General features: G+C 47.5%; 1 protein-coding gene across 11 annotated transcripts in view; it reads left to right on the forward strand.

Moving 5' to 3' along the window:
• The window catches only part of Syndig1 (synapse differentiation inducing 1), a 202,966-nt gene that overhangs the window by 127,874 nt on the left and 58,816 nt on the right, over positions 1-16,276 (forward strand). The window contains exons 4-5 of one of the 11 annotated variants that reach the window (XM_045155727.1): positions 14,458-14,535; positions 16,093-16,186. The exons of 7 other annotated variants lie outside the window; for them this stretch is intronic. In XM_045155727.1, coding sequence (XP_045011662.1) covers positions 14,458-14,523 — 66 coding nt within the window. In that variant the 3' untranslated portion in view covers positions 14,524-14,535; positions 16,093-16,186. Of the gene's footprint in view, positions 1-14,457; positions 14,536-15,368; positions 15,387-15,854; positions 16,016-16,092; positions 16,187-16,276 lie in introns of those variants that run through there. 3 more of the 11 variants (XM_045155726.1, XM_045155728.1, XM_045155729.1) reach the window with 3 other exon arrangements.

Genomic DNA, 16,276 nt, shown 5'->3' on the forward strand with positions numbered 1-16,276 from the left:
TTTTCTTTTTTATTTATGTGTTTTATTCATTACTATTAACAACCTATTTTGTATGGATACATCATGTGCTGGTACCCACTTTTCCCTCATCCCTGCCCCCATTTCGCTAAGGACCCTTCTCAGTGGGGTTGCAGATATTCCCCATGGGGTTGTGGGTTAGGAGCAGCAGTCAGGGCGGAACGATGGCAGGCTCACTTCCTACCACCTGCATGTCTCCAGCGATGACTGGCGGCCCCTACTTTCCTGGCATACAAGGAGGAGCACCTGTATGCACTACCCAGGGCTGTTTTTGTGGCAAGTACTTCTTCATGGGGATGGAAGCAGCGAATGATTTCAGGACAGGCCTACTAAGAGGCTGTGTTGGGGTAAGGTGTGCAGGGCAGGGCTAGAAAATCAAACTTTGTGTGGCTCTGTGGTCTTGTTTCCTCTCTCTCTCTCTCTCTCTCTCTCTCTCTCTCTCTCTCTCTCTCTGTGTGTGTGTGTGTGTGTGTTTATATGTATGACCATAGGCACCCATGTGCTACTGTGCATGAGTAAGGTTGGAGGAGATCTTTTGAGTGTTGTTCCTCGCCTTCAACCTCATTTGAAGCAGAGTGTCTCCTTGTTTGGTTCCATTTGCCAGGCTAGCTGGCCCACAAGCTTCCAGGAAATCCTCCTGTCTGTCCTTCACATCTCACAGTAGGAGTAGGGGTGGTTCTCGGATCACAGAAGCCAGCCACAGCTCCCAGCTCGTATGTGGAATCTGGGAATCTGAACTTGCATACGCATACATGTGTGCCAAGCACTCTATCTGGCGATTCACCTCCCTAGCCTAGTTCTTGAAGATAGTGGACTGGGGTGGGAAATCATGAACCTCTGGACTTGTGCTGAGTAGTTCTTCTAGACCAAGAATTTGGCCGCAATGGTCTGTCTTGGCTTTTTTTTTTTTCAATTATTATTTTTATTTGCAAGCACAGAGAGATAAAGAGAAGAGACACAGACAGGGAGAGAAAGGCAAAGAGAGAGAGAGAGAAAATGGGCACACCAGGGCCTCCAGCTGTTGCAAACGAACTCCAGATGCATGCACCACTGTGCATCTGGCTTTACATGGATACTAGGGAATTGAACTCAGCTCATTAAGCTTTGCACACAAGCACCTTAACCACTGAGCAATCTCTCCAGCCTGAGACTTCTTTCTTTGTGAAAAATGTTCCATAAATGGTACACAGCATGATATCCAGCAGTCCAAGTGTGAACTAGATTCCTGGGCCTGGTAGAGCTTAGCAGCTCTGAGTGCAGATGACCCTGGCCTCTGAAGTGAGGCCATGGGCACTGTTGCTGGGAATGCATGAGGATTTTGAAGGTGAACTACATATGATAAAATGACCACAGTAGGTAATAACTACTCCTGCTTATGTATGCTTTACCTCAAACTTGGGTCACTTGAATAAGTCTCACTGGAAAGGGGAAGTCAGGCCATTGAGGGGAAAAGAGCCGGCTCCTCACTCAGTATGGAGACTGCGGACATTTCCTATGTGCTGAGCATGGCATCAGCTGCAAAGTCCTTCTCCCACACCCTGTATTTGGGCATCCTAGAATGAAAGACAGTGGAATCATACATGCCCTCTAGAGCCCAGGTGCCCAGGGAAACACCTTCAATACCAGAGCTATACTTGTATGCCAAGTTTTAGAATGCAACTGGTGTTTTTTGTTTTTTGGTTTTTGGGTTGTTTTTTTTTTTAACCTCCCATTCCACTGAGGATTCTGTATTAGTAAGGGTGCCATAGAGGAACAGAACTAATAGAATGAATGTATATTGCAAAGAGGATTTCTTAGACTGGCTTCCATGATACTGGCTGAGGAATCTAGCAACAGCTGTCTGCATGCTGGAGAAGCTGACAACATGGCCACTACTCAGTCCCCAAGGCTAGAGGTTTCAGCAGTCCCCGTCTGGCATAGAGGGGATGCATGTTTTTAGGGGTATGGCTGGGCTCAGTCCACATCTGAAGAAGCTGGGTCCCCATGTCAGCAAGGAATGGCAGTGGGAGTAGGGCAGACACACTCACCAGCCAGGAGTGAGGCTGGGAGCAAAACACACAGCCCCGCTTTGCCTTCGGGTTTCTTCTGTCTGTCTTTCCTCCCTCAGTTAATCCTTCCAGAAAACACCTCACAGATCTGCCTAGAGTGTCTTGCTTGATTCCCGATGCGGTCAAATTAACAAATGAGATCAGCCATCACAGAGGTGTTACCTGTTTCCAGAGATGACAGTGGACACATCAGCAGGGTGCTGGGCATTGGGAGCCCTGGGTAAATGGGAAGAAGGACAGGGAGAGATGGTCTGTGTGTCCACATCACACTTTGTCAGTAGCCTGCTAATGATCCCAGGCCACCTGAGGTCTCCGGGCTTCACCTGTTCTGGAATGAAGCCCCTCTCAAAGCAGGGTGAGCTATGAAGTCACTGTGTCTGAAAGACTTGTGTGCATGACAAGGTGAAGGTTACAGAGGCCAGCAAGGCAGCGTTCAGGTTCTCTTGCTCAGAAATTAATCTTATTCTTCACACTATGAGAGCCCATTAGACCTGGGTCTTGTGATTCATGACATTTAATATCTTTGGTGGTCAGGGTGATTTTTATTGTGAAGCAGATATGAAATGCAGTGTCTACCCAAACTTCTGCTGACACTTTCTAGAGCCCAGTCCCAAACACGTGCGAGGGTAGGGGTTGCCTCTGTGCTGTTGGGGGAGGAAGATGCACCCCCAGGTCAGTACCCCCAGCCTCTCTGTGCATTGTGCTTGGAAAAGGGGTTTCCTTCAGCAGACCCCAGGGAAGATGTGCTTGTGTTTTCATAAACAACTATCTGGATGGAGTTCCCTTTCCAGGGCCTCTGGCCAAGTCCCTTCCAAATGGGGGCTCCCATACAGTGACACTTCCCAGAGCCATGGCCCAGCCGAAAAGGCTGCTGTGTGTTCTGTTTATTCCTCTACAACCCAAGCTGCAGACACAAAATCTCCAGGCCATCTGAGGGGAGCCGCCAGCTGCCAAGAGGAGGCTGCGGCACGAGATAGAACAGACACACTCAGAATCATGTTCTAAATTGAATCAGCGCTGGCCTGGGTCTGGGCAGCTGGAACTTCTAATCCTGGAGCCTGGAGGGAGAAGCCCGGCGACCTCTTCTTCTTCTTCTTTTTTTTTTTTTTTTTTTTTTCCTTGTAGCTGATGGAGAAGCAACAGCCCAGGAAAATGCTGTTCTGAATCCAAACTCCCCAAGGCCATGGTGCTCCTCACAGGTCTATGATATCCACATGTGACTTTTTTCTTTCTGACAGATCCTATCGCTGGGTATTCACTGACAAGTGAGTTATGCCCTCTGATTGTCAAAACAAGAAACATGTGAAGCCATTCTGGGAAAACAGAACCCATCATGGTGGTTTGATTAACTCAGTGGTTAAAAAAAAAAAGAAAGAAAGAAAGAAAAGAAAAGAGGGCTGGAGAGATGGCTTAGCGGTTAAGCGCTTGCCTGTGAAGCCTAAGGACCCTGGTTCGAGGCTCGGTTCCCCAGGTCCCACATTAGCCAGATGCACAAGGGGGCGCACGCATCTGGAGTTCGTTTGCAGAGGCTGGAAGCCCTGGCACGCCCGTTCTCTCCCTCTCCCTCTATCTGTCTTTCTCTCTGTGTCTGTCACTCTCAAATAAATAAATAAATAAAAATTTAAAAAAAGAGAGAGAGAGCTAATGGCATCCCTATACTTACAAACCTGGGATACTTTGGGTTCTGTTCCCTTCAAGACAAGTCCTGGTCAGTAGGTGTGGCAGTCTGAATGAGATGTCCCCCAAGCCTCATGTGCTTTGAATACTTGGTGCCTGGCTGGTGCTAAACTTGGGAGGTCGAGCCTTGCTGGGAGAGGTGTGTGGCTGAGAGTGAGCTTAGGGGTGTTATCATCAAGTCCCTCTTCCCAGTGCTAGCAAACCCACCCCCTTCCCGCTTTCTGCCGCTGCTGTGGCAAGATCTTTCTCTGACTGATGAAGCCTCCCCTGTATAAACACTTTCCTCCCATAAGCTGCCTTTGTTGGGGTGTTTTTGTCACAGCAACAAGAAGCTGACTACAATAGTAGGCAATGCCTCTGTGCCTACTGCCTGTGCCTGCTAAGGTACCGAAACAATTCCCACAGCCTAGAGCCAGGGAAGTGGATCCAAATGAAAGCCCGCCAAGGTTCCTGAGGGAAGCTGGATGAAGAGCACCATGGTGGCCTGCGTGAAAACTTCACTGTCCAAGTACGCGGAAGGAAAGAGATCTCGAGAACTCTGAACGCGGTTCACAAAGCGGGGGTGACAGTAGTGACAGGACAGCATGAGTAACACTACTGGGCGTTGACATAAGCCAGATACTGTGTCACACACTGTACCCAGTGGCTTCTGGGGCACGGCCGTGGCCCAGCAGCAGTAGCATCGACTGGGCTTGGTACATACTGGGAACACACATTGACTTCCCAGCACAGACCACTGAAGCCGGAAGTGGGGCCCAGGAACCTGGGGGGGCTGGCTGGTTCCTACAAAACTCATGTCTGAGTAGTACCGTCCTACTTGAGTGGCCCCCTGTGGACTGTGTGGGAGCCCTTGAATGAACACAGGCCCTGCATTATGCCCACTCGGTGGGGACTGAAGTCAGACTCAGAAGTGGGCACTGGGATGTCTATGACCACAGCTTCTGAGCAGCGGATATGGGCTCCAAGATGAACGCCAGGCAAGGAAGCCTGCCAACTGTGGTGCCCCCACCTACCTAGTGGTGGCAAAGGGCTCGACACAGAGGCAGAGTCAAGGCCAGTGAGTGGGCCATGCTGCCGCAAGTTAGTTTTGCCCCAGCCGTGTTCACAGTCTGATGTGACTCCCCCGCAAGACAGATCAGTTCTGTAAATCAGTCTACAGAAGAAGATTTGGACATGTGCAGGCCCAGCTAGGAATTATTATTGATTTTAGGGCTGGAGAGATGGTGCAGTGGTTAAGGAATTATTGATTTTAAATGATTCCAAGGGTAGAAATGAATCCTGGAATTTGCTAAATAATTGCTAAAAGTCAGTTAATGTCAACATTTCATCTTCCTTAATCCCATCTATGACTCTGACATATGAAAAACACAATTTCCATTGAAAGTTTTTAAAAAATGAACTTGGAAGGACTTAGCCACTTGGAGTACAACGAGATAGCAAGTATGTGGGGTATGTGGGCAAATGTCAGCACTTCTATCCTGTAAGGCCAAGTCTGCTGCAGTCTGTCCAGCTTCATGTGCAAGCAAAATGAGCATCACAGGACTTCTTCCTCACTCTGCCATCCGCACACCCCACTTGGAGAGTGTGAGGCCAAAGAGAAGCCCAAGGGAAGCACAGTGGCATTGGTCCCACCGGCCTTGCCCTCAGTTGTGTGGGACAAATAGAAGCCTGACACAGCAGCTGAACACTTTCCCCAGGGACTTTGGGTCTGAACTGGCACCACAGGCCGCCGTAGGGTTGCATGTAGAGTCTTCTCATTGAGACATTCATTATGCCTTGATTTCATTTCATTTCATAAAATGTTTCTTTCCTTTACTAAGTGCAATATTATTGCAATAATTAAATGGGAGAAGGGTATTCAAAAACAGATTATGAATTTTATGAAAAGCACCAGCAAAGGGAACGAGGGGTAAAAGGGAACCTTTACAGTGAACTGAAAATCCAGAGGTATGGGAGTCCAACAGAGCCAGTCACCATCTCTTTAAAGTCCATTTCCTCACCCATGTTTAGTGAACACCTAGGATGTGTTAGCCCAGAGCCAGATGCTCAGAATGTAGCAATGAACTAGACAGACAAAACTTGCCTTTCACAAAGCCAGTTTTCAGTGACCCAAGCCAAAACAAGAATAAAATCATAGGAGGTCCAGTGCATTAAGGAGAAAGATTATATTAGAAATGGATATAGGTGATAGAATGTTATATGGTATGGTCATTGAAAGGCTAGCTGAGAGAATAACATTTCTTAACAAGACTCCAGGCATGAGACAGCAAGCTTTCTTGAGAACAAAAATTCTTCTGGCTGAGACAGTCAGTGCTAGATACTGAGGTGGCACATACTTGGAATGACCTAGATAACTGAAGCCAGTTGACCATTGGGTATGGGAGCAAGAAGGAAGGAGAGGGAACAGGCAGAAGTGTATGGGACCAATGTCAGGACATCGCTCGTAGATTATAATAAGTATGACAGTGAATCCGGTTCCGATTTGGAGATGAGAAGCCACATGAGCAGAGGACAGGTGGGCAGTGGTGACTGGACTTTGTAGATGTTGTCAGTTGTAAGCCAGAAGAAACACAGCGGGGCAGGACCACTGCCACTGCTGGGAATTTTCTAAGTAGAGAGACTGCAATGTCTTTTGGAAGATGGACCCATGAGTCTGGGTTGTGTGAGAGAAAGAGAGAGGGAGGAAGGGTTCCCTAGAAGATGGACTGCTCTGCAATAGTAAGGCAGCTGTGCAAAGGGAATGAGGTGAGACTTGTTTTGGGCCCCATAATTCTAGGTATATACAACTTGTTATCCAGAAGAGGAAGTGCAGAGACAGGCAGCTAGGTGTGCTTGATGGGCGCTCAGGGGAGATGTCCGTGCCACAAACATGAACCGTGAGCATAAGACATGAGAGCTGCTGCACCTTACATACAGGTGGCAGCAGTGGGGAAGTGGCAGGAGTGTACTCCAGAGGGGTGGGACAGAATGCATCCAGACCCGAGGGACAGGGCACTGGGCTCTGGGCAGAGACATGGAAGGGAACCCACGCATATATTCCAATTCTCGATTCTCTTATGGGCATGAACTGAAAACTCCTGAAGCTCCATGCCTGCGATTTGTGAGCCTTTCTGTATACTCTAGTCAAAAGGGTTAACACGCACACTGGAATGCAGCAGGTGGAGGAGAGGCATGGAGCGCTGTCACCTAAAGAGTTTGCTGTGAAAAGAAATAGGGTACTAGCTAATATGCCATGATGCGAGGTGAATGGTAGGTTTTGTTTATTTGATTGATTGTTTTTGCACTACTGGGGGCTCAAACCCAGAGCCTGCAGTGCACCAGGCTAGCACACTACCATTGAGCCCCACCACGGCCGCTCTTCGAATGGAGGAGATTATGATGCTTGCACACACGTGGGTGAGTATTTTCATGCATGCACGTACAGTGCAATCTACAGAGCAAATACAGATGCTTCAGGCAGATACAGGTGGAAGAGGCTTGCTGAAGAGACACTGTGGTGCATGAAGGACAGCATGCCCAGCAAGGCAGGCCATAGGCTTCCTCCAGCAGCATTAATGGGTGCAGGTGCACAGCCATGAAGGCAGAGGGGATACGTCTGCACATGTGTAGGGGAGACCAGAGCATGGGCAGGAACTCTGTGGCACAGTTATAAGGACGAGACTCAAGGCTGAATCACATAAGCAGGGAAGGAGATGGGACAGCCTTTGAGGAGGGAGAGCAGTTAGGAGTAGTTCTGGGGGATGAAGCCCTGTGCACCCAGCACATTTTGCACACATCCCCAGTCATTTCTTGCGGCGGATCAGGTGAGGCACTGGTGGGAAGAAGCGCAGTGGCCAGTCCTAAGATCCCGGCTCCTGGCTTCTTCGGCCACCTCGGGGTTTGACCAGTGATTTCTGCACTTAAAGACTGGCTCTACCCACCGATGCGTCTCAGTTTAGGCCTTGTGAATCCTTATAGAGGGAAGAGCACTACAAGTCTTCCCTCTTTCCTCTGGTTTCCAATAAAATAACAATCCTGACAGCAGACCTGGGGGCCGTAGCTTTTCTTTTGCATCGGTCCTATCACTATTAGGTCATAGTAACTGACTAGAGACCATCAGGTTCTCCCAGGCAATGACACAACTAAAGATGCTTCTGATTTCTCCTGGATTGGATGTCGTCTGTAGTGTGGACAATGCATCGCGGCCCTCTTCCCTCTAAACGCGGCTCTGCAAAGGCACAGGAAAATGATTATGGTGTCTGTGTGTGAGATCTGCCAGATGCACGCTGCTAGAGCACACAAGGGACGGCATCTCTGTCCCCACTAGATGTACTTCCCTCCTGTGTTTAGACCCAGCCCTGAATCCTTATTCCTTATGGCTGGGTTGTAGGATGCTTGTCCGTGCTTTCAGCTCATTTTTCAGAAAGAACCCGGAGAGGGTTGGTTGGTTGGTTGGTTTTGCAACAACTGTCAGGGCATTGCTCATGGAATGGACATGACTCCTTGTTGAGCACATAATAATGCCATTTGTAGCAGTGTCTGAGCCCATGCAGTCACGGAGCCAGGCCATAGGGTGGATGGGGTGAAGTCCTCTTAACATGGAAAGACTAAGCTGATTTGCCCTTGGGAAAAATACAAGGTTGATATGATGAAGTGGAAATAGAGTGTTAGGGTACAGGAAATCATTAAGGGCTCTTGCTCATTGCCCCAACACCTGGCCTCTTACAGCATGTGGAATAATTCAGGCTTGATGTTTAAGTGCATATTTTGGTGAGAACTACTTGGAAAAGAGTTGGAATAAAGAGTTGGAATGTGGCCTCCTATGCTTTTCTCACACTGCCGCATGGGGAATTTTCCTTGTGGGTGATTGCTCCTCCTCACTGTGCTATTCCTTCCCGTTCTGTCCTGTCCCATGGGTCCCTTCCCAACACCCCCATCCACAAGGCTCTGCTGGCACCCGGACAAGCATTTCTGGTCCTCAGCATGTCCCATTCTGGCTCAGTCAGTGCTCAAACTGCACGTCTTCTGTGGTTCCGTAGTCCGTCCCTTGACTTCTCACTGGAGTGTCACTGCTCACACAGCACCCTCCTGCCCAAAGGCTGGGCCCAAAGGGAAGGGCTCAGCCCTTGTTGTTGGGACACAGAGCTACAGGGATCCATGGGGCTTAGAGATGGTCTCTGGCATGCTGATGACTGATGGTCCCATACCCTGAGGGGGGGGGGCAGGATGGAGCTGGCTCTGCATTTCCTCCTCCTTCGTTCCTTCTCAACCCACCTCCTGGATCCTCTCCCTCATCCCCTCTCAGCACATGATTGGAGGGGCAGCCCAGCACACTGCAGGAGAGATAATGGACATCCACAGCACATCTCCACCTGAAGGGCAGTGTGGGGAGAAAGGACTGAATGCCAGGAGATGCAGCTTTGCATTCTGGGAAAGCCTATGCATGCTTCCTACTCCCCTAGTGTCTCCAGGCTTGGCTTTCCTCCCCAGGGCTTCCTTCTCCATCTTTCTCTCAAAGAGCAGACATTACTGAATAATATATATTTCTTCCAATTTTTTTTGTTCTTGCATCTCCCCTTTCACCTTGTAGAGCTTATGTGAAGGGGAACTCCCCCCAGAGCCAATGAGTGCGTCCTGAGAGGTCGTGGCTAGTAGTCAAGCTACTGTCTGTCCCGGGGCTGCTGCAAACTCCTCCACACTGTGCTGAGTGACAGGTGAGCTTGGCATGGTGATCCCTAGGCAGGAAGTCTGTGAGTTCTGCAACTCTATCAGCCTCCCTTAACCTGTAGCACAATTGGAGTAATAATGCTTTATTTGGAGGAGCAACCCCAGGCCAGCAGCAGTGAGGGACAATGGAAAGGAAGCATGTAAGGAGGGAAAGGAGTGTGGCATGGCTCATGTGAGCCCACTCTGAGGACTCAGAGGGTTGGAAACAAAGCACAAAGACTCCTTCTGGTTCAGAGTACAGCCCACTCCCAAGCCAACTCCTGGGGTTCAAGAAGTTGTCACCTTGCTTGTTCCTGAAAGGATAGTGCCCAGAACAGGAAGGGTAGTTCTTATCTGGAGCCCTGTTTGGAGCACAGCAGGTTCCTGGATGGACAGTGAGTCCTCCAGACTGGCTACAGTGAAGGGAACTGGCCAAGTGGAGAACTTCTCAGATGAGGGCAGGCTGTGCCTTACGCAGGATGAACGCTTCCCTTGCTGGCTATATGATTACTTTTTCTCTGAAGTTGTGTCCTCAAACTTCATTTCTTTATATTTACTTGCTGCGCTTGCAAAAGCCTCATGCAATATAAATAGCATCATTATCTCATCTCAAGTCTTTGTGGGAAAATTTTCCAACATTTCTCTGTAAAGGAGGATCTTTATAGATTTTGTTTTAAATTGTGAATGAGTTTTTTAATCTGTGAAAATCTTTTTGTGGATCTGGAGGGACAGCTTAGTTGTTAAGGTGCTTGCATGTGAAGCCTAAGAACCCATACTTGACTCTCTAGATCCCACATAAGCCAGACGCACAAAGTGACACAAGTGTTCAAGGTCACAGATGCACACAAAGTGGTCCATGCATCTGGAGTTTGATGGCAGTGGCTGGAGGCCCTGTTGCACCAATTCTCTCTCTCTCTCTCTCTCTTTCTCTCTGTCATAAAATTTACAAGAACAAACCTTTCTGTGCAAATGAAAAAAAACATGCAAGTGCTTTTCTTCCACCTAATAATGTAGTGGAGCGTGTTGACGGATTTTAAATCATTACACAATCTTACCTTCATGGCACAAACCTTCATGGGTCCTAACTTCCACTTGCTGCAGAATTTGTAGGTTTTCACTTTGTGTGGATTTCTGCCTGAGTTTGGAAGGGTGGCATCAGGATGCTCATTATTCCCTGTGGTGATTTCTTCATTGAATTTTGGTGTCAAAGTGATGAAGAGTTCTCTTTCTGCCTACTCTCTGTAGCTTGTTTTAAAACACATTACTGACTTTTTAACCTTTGGTGGCATCTATAGGTAGAGCTCTCTGAGTCTAGAGGGTTTTCTTTTCCCCCATAAGAAGAGTTTAAGTTAATCTTTAATTTCTTCAATATTGAGAAGTTTAATTCTATATTTGTATTGCTTTTTACAACAGCTTTAGTATATTGTATTGTCCTATGATTTTTGTCAGCTTTATTCAAATCACCAGTTTCATTCATATTTTTAAAATATGAGTTTGGACCTTTCCTTTCTTTTTCTTTTGGATGACAAATGGACGTGTGGTTAGATGGATAGACAGAAATGCACAGCTGTCTCCCACACACAGTGCTGTTATTCTTTAATACCGTCAGTATTTATGTGTTTAAGCCCACATATTCCACTAGCTTTGACCATCATTCCTCTCTGAATCATTGACCTTCAACTTGATTGTTCCCTTCTGCTTAAAGAACTTGTGAAATTTCCCTTGGGACAGTTCTGCATAAATGGGTTTATGTCATTGAAAACATCCTCTTTCCACGATGATCCCCAGGCGTGTTTGATATGGAGTTGTGACTGACAGGTCCCTCTTCCTCACCTCAACTTCTGCCAAACCTACTCACCAAGTGACAACATTGGTTTCTGTTTGTCAGTCAGTTCTAGGATTTCCACGCCTGCCTTTTCAGACAGCAGTCTTTTTCTGGGTTACACTTACCTGCCAAGATTTCTGAGCCATTTTCTTTTTTTCTTGAACATAGCAAGCAGAGATGTTTAATGGCTTATGCCTGACAGTTACACCTGAACACCCATGAGTCTGTTTTCTCGGTTCTCATGGTGTTCATGTTGTTCTCCTAGATAGACTTGATTGTGCGCTGGTCATTACTTTTGAGAAAGTATCCATAGTAAACATTTGGAGATTAGAACTGCTTCCTATAGATAGGCTATTTGATGTTCCAGGACATAGAACACAAAACCTTTCAGGATACTTAGTCCACATTCAAGTTGTGAGACAGCCAGTAGATTTTGCTTCACCTTCCCTCCTACTGCTTAGTGTTCTGGTCTTCCATCCAGCGAGCTTCACTTCTTATTCCCTCCTACCACTTAGCTGTTGAGGCTCATAGTTTCCCTCTTTGGTAGGCCCCAGGCCCAAATTTGGATCCCAGATCTGCAACAAAGTAACAAAAATGTTCTCTCGTGGGCACCTCTGTGGGTCAGCTAACATACGGGCAAAGGTGTCCCCATGTTCCTAGTTAACACGTGAAGATTCCTCTCCTCTTCCAGAAGAAACCATCTGATCTCTTTGATGCTTGTTAAAATATTCTTTAATTTCTCTTCAAAGTCTACTTTCAAATGTCTACTACACTAAATGCCACTCCTACACTACCAGCATGGCATGGCCAGAATCAGAAATCTGCACCTCTGTTTCCTTAAAAATTATTTCAGTGGTGGATATGTTCCTTTTCCACCAGCAACATTTTAATCTAGACTAGTGAAGTCTCTGGTGAGAGATTTCGATTACTGTTGCTCAGACTCCCATCCCTTTTGACACTCATTGAAACTTGACCTGGGTCTTTGCACTGTGAGAGTAACCAAATGAAAAGCCGTTGAGGAGAAAGTGTGTAAGGAAATGAGACAAAACCTATACGTCCACCATTCAAAAGCCAAGGAGGAAATGGTCCCTATTTCAATAATACAAAGACTCATTGAGTACAAGGTCCGGCCCCTTGCAGGTAAATGCAGTTGTGTTTATCTCTGGTACAGACACCAGCACACTGTGTCTACTTGCTCCTTTTGTGAAGATGAACCGTGTGGCTTCTAAAGGCAGTGTCACTTAAGGGTATCAGGCAGAATTGAGTGGGGGTGGGGGTGGTCAAGAGCAGATCCAGCTTCTCAATGCTGTGAGCACATGTCTTCAGGTCTGTGGGTGTGGTATTTTAACATGCTTGTATAAATATATAGCCCCATAGATGTTTCACTGAAATTGAGTTGGCAACTTCAGCCCCTAGCAGGTAGATTCCTGCTATGGGGGTGGGGGCTGCCATGGGGGGTGCAGGTCTTAGAGTCCAGCCCTAAGATGTCTTGACCTCACAGACCAAAGGAGTTAAAAGTAGTTTGAGCTCTGGCTGTCCTTGCTTGCTTGTGGTGCTGGCTCTTGGTGGTATCGCTCTGCTTGTATCTGTGAGAGGGAGCCAGCTTCTCCCACCCTTGATAGAACTTCCCCAGGACTGGTAAGCCTGAAATAAACCCCTTCCTCCCAAAAAATGTGCCTGGCTGGATGTTCAGCTCAGCAATGTGGCGCTGACTGAGACAGTGGGTAACAAGCACCCCTAACAATGGGGCTTCTGGGAGTAGTCAGTCTCCCTCCTCCGAGCTGCTGCCAGGAGGGAGCAGGCTACTATTCATCAGGCTGAGGGTGCTCCCAAGTGTGTTCCCCCAGGGGCTTCCTGCTTCTTCCTAATGTAGGTGCGAACAAAAGACAGGGGTGACTGGAGTGGGGCACTGACTTAGGGAGGCACGCTGAATGCAGCAGCAAAAACAACACTGATCTAGATCTGGGAGGGTAGGCTAAGGCCAGAGAGCCCACCAGGCAAACAAGAGCCTGTCCCTGTCCTGAAGAACTATTTAGTATGCTGATTATAGCTTCTAAAAGCTGTTATGCTACCTCTGGATTTAAACAATTCCACATAAATATTAATGAGCTGGCTCAGCCAAGACAAATCAGATTTCAGATCTCTTTTTTTCCCCCTGTGGAATTCATGCTGGAGCTGAGTCACTAATTTTAACTTGTTTGGGTGAATAAATGAATGAATCCGTCATGTCTGTTTTATTCCCTGTAGCGTATTGGGCATATTTTTTATTCCAGCTGTAGGAGAGGCTTTGTCTGGGTAATTAGTGTGTTGATTTCATGATTATTTGGCTGTGGCAGAGAAAGTGCCAACATGTGTGGCACACATGTTGACTGTTCAGGGCAACTTCTGTCCTTTGCAACACATTGGCTTCTAGGGTTGAAATCACGTTGTATCACATGGGACATTCTTCCATCTGGACTTAAGCTTACCTCTAAGTAGAATTCTAATGTGGCTTTATCAGTACGTAATGTTGCTGTAGCTGTTGATTAGAGTGAAGCATGCCTCCAACAGAGGAGCTGTTCACATATCCCTTGTGCATCTCTTTCAGTGCCAAGCCCCCTGCACAGGTCTTGTGAAGGTATAGTGCCGGCTTCTTAAATTAGGGACGCCATCCTTGATATTTCCTATGAATGCTTAGTTCAGCCTGGTTAGAGCCTGGAAACCACTTTTCTTCCAGGAGTGTTCTAGGTGGCCGGTCATAGCATTACCCAAGTGTCACACAAGGTTCTCTTGCCCAGCCCATGGACAGCCCATGCCAGGGTTGGGGTCCAGGGCTCTACCTCATCTAGAGATGAACAGTGTCAAAGTTGCTGGTGTGCCCGTTATGACGTTGTAGTCAGTGGAGGACCCTGTGTCCCAAACTGAAGTATCCAGGGGAACTGACCCATCTTGGTCCAAACACTGATTCACAAATTGATCCCCCTCAATCCCAGGAAACTTTGTATCACTAATTTCTAATAGACACTGAACAAAAAAGCCCAAAAGGCATTTCATTTTGCCACAAAAGGTTTTATCTTGGTGATAGGTGATAGGTTATATTGTCCTGTCACTGTTTTCTCAAGTGCGTAAACCCACACAAATAATGCAGATGCCATGTAAAAAGCTGGCAATGTTATTTTATTTTCTAAATCAAACCTAAGAGGGGTAATCTCTCTGTCAACCCAGGGTAGGAAGGGCATCGGCGGCGGTGATAACCCAGGCCCGTTCACCTCACCATCCCTGAATCCTTGAATCAAAGCTAAGGTCAGTATGTTTGTCTGATGATTGGGTTTTCACAGCATTTGATTCCATAGCATTTTGATTTAACATCTGTGGAAGGCAACCGTATTTCAAAGAGCTTTACTAGCTCACATATAAATCACATTGCTACTGTCACTTCTACCATGAAAAGTGCACCACAAGAGGCTGGGAGCCAGGCTTAGACCTAAGGTAGCTGCCTTCAGAAGTGCTCCTTCCTTGTCTCCTTGCTTAGCATCAGCACCCTCCGGTGCTTGGAGAGTTATGCTAAATCCCAGACACTGAGTCCAGCAAATGTTGGATTAAAGTGACCAAACCAAGTTAAGCTCATGCTTAACCCGAGAGCTTGCTGCTATACTCCTAGCCCTACCCTCCAGTTTACCTTCCGTCCTGAAGACAGGGCACTCTTGGTCCCTAGCCTGGCCGGGTGGTGTATTAAGGAACAAAGGGATCTTGAAGGCCAGCTAGAGCATTTGTTAGCATTACCCACCCCCCTTGTGCATGTGTCCGGGCATCAGGCTGGGACTGTGTTCAAGCACACCTGCAAGCTGAGCAGACAGCGGGTCCCTGGGGCTCATCCTGGGGGCTTGTGGATGAGAGATGGAGATGGATGTCTCAAGACTGGCTCTGACGTAAACGGATGAAGTAATGTGAACGCAGATTGCTCGGGGCACTTGAAACTATCAAACCATGCACAAATGTCTTTAGAGTACATTAGGAAGTCTGCAGTTTAGCAGCTCTTGGGACCAGCTGCCTCCTTAGCCATTATATTAGCTACTTCTTTATTGCTTTGAACAAATAACTGACCACAAACGACTAATGGACAGTTTGTTTTTCAGTTTGTGGTTTCAAGGGAAGTTGCATGGTAGACACCTACTCATCACATTGTCACCTAAGCAAGCAGGAAACAGAAAAACAGGATATAGCAAGAGTGGCTGGGCTGTAACACCTCAAGGTCCATCTCCAGTGATCCACTTCCTCCTGCAAGGCTCCACAACCTTTCCAAACAGCACCACCAGCTGGTGACCACCTGTTAAGACACAGGAGTCCCTGGGGGTAAAGGGGAGGGGTGCATTTGACATTCAGGCCACAATAGCCAATCACCCTTTGTATCCCCCAACCAAGCACAACTCTGGTTTCCCAGAAAGCTCCAAGGCTTCAGACCACATCAGATTCACCTCTTAGTTCTGCTTACAAGACCTAACCCTCAGGAGCATTATCCCTTAGAAGCCCAGTGCATCCAAATTGATTTTTCATTTCGCAAATAAGCCAAAATACAAGCTTCTCCCTCATTCTCATTCTGTTATTCCCTATTCTCCTTTCAGCTTAGGCTACCTTGTCCCCATCAATGCCCGGCCAACACCCCACATGCCACCAGTGACCACTAAGTGGGGTACCTGGTGCCAACAGAGAGAAACACATTACAAAGAGGGTAAAATACCAAAAGACAGAGCAAGATGACAGAGCAACAGCAGTCCAGCGAGGGCAGCCAGCAGTGGAGGCCGACCCTCTGGGTCATTTCGCATGCCTCGTGTGCTTAGAGGTGTATGGGATCCCGCACAGTTGCCCTGAGGATACAGCGTTTGCTCTGCATGCCTGCCTGCCAGGAAATCTGAAGCTGAAGGAACCTATCTGTGAGGTGTGTCACAGCACACTGGCACCTGTCATCTTAGCTATGGAGTTCGAGTGGCAGTTTGAGAGCACAGACACTTTCTTGCCATGGCTGCTGTATAAATTTCTTTCTGTC

This window comes from Jaculus jaculus, chromosome 8, assembly GCF_020740685.1.
Source record: "Jaculus jaculus isolate mJacJac1 chromosome 8, mJacJac1.mat.Y.cur, whole genome shotgun sequence".
In the NCBI taxonomy this organism is placed as follows: Eukaryota; Metazoa; Chordata; class Mammalia; order Rodentia; family Dipodidae; genus Jaculus; species Jaculus jaculus.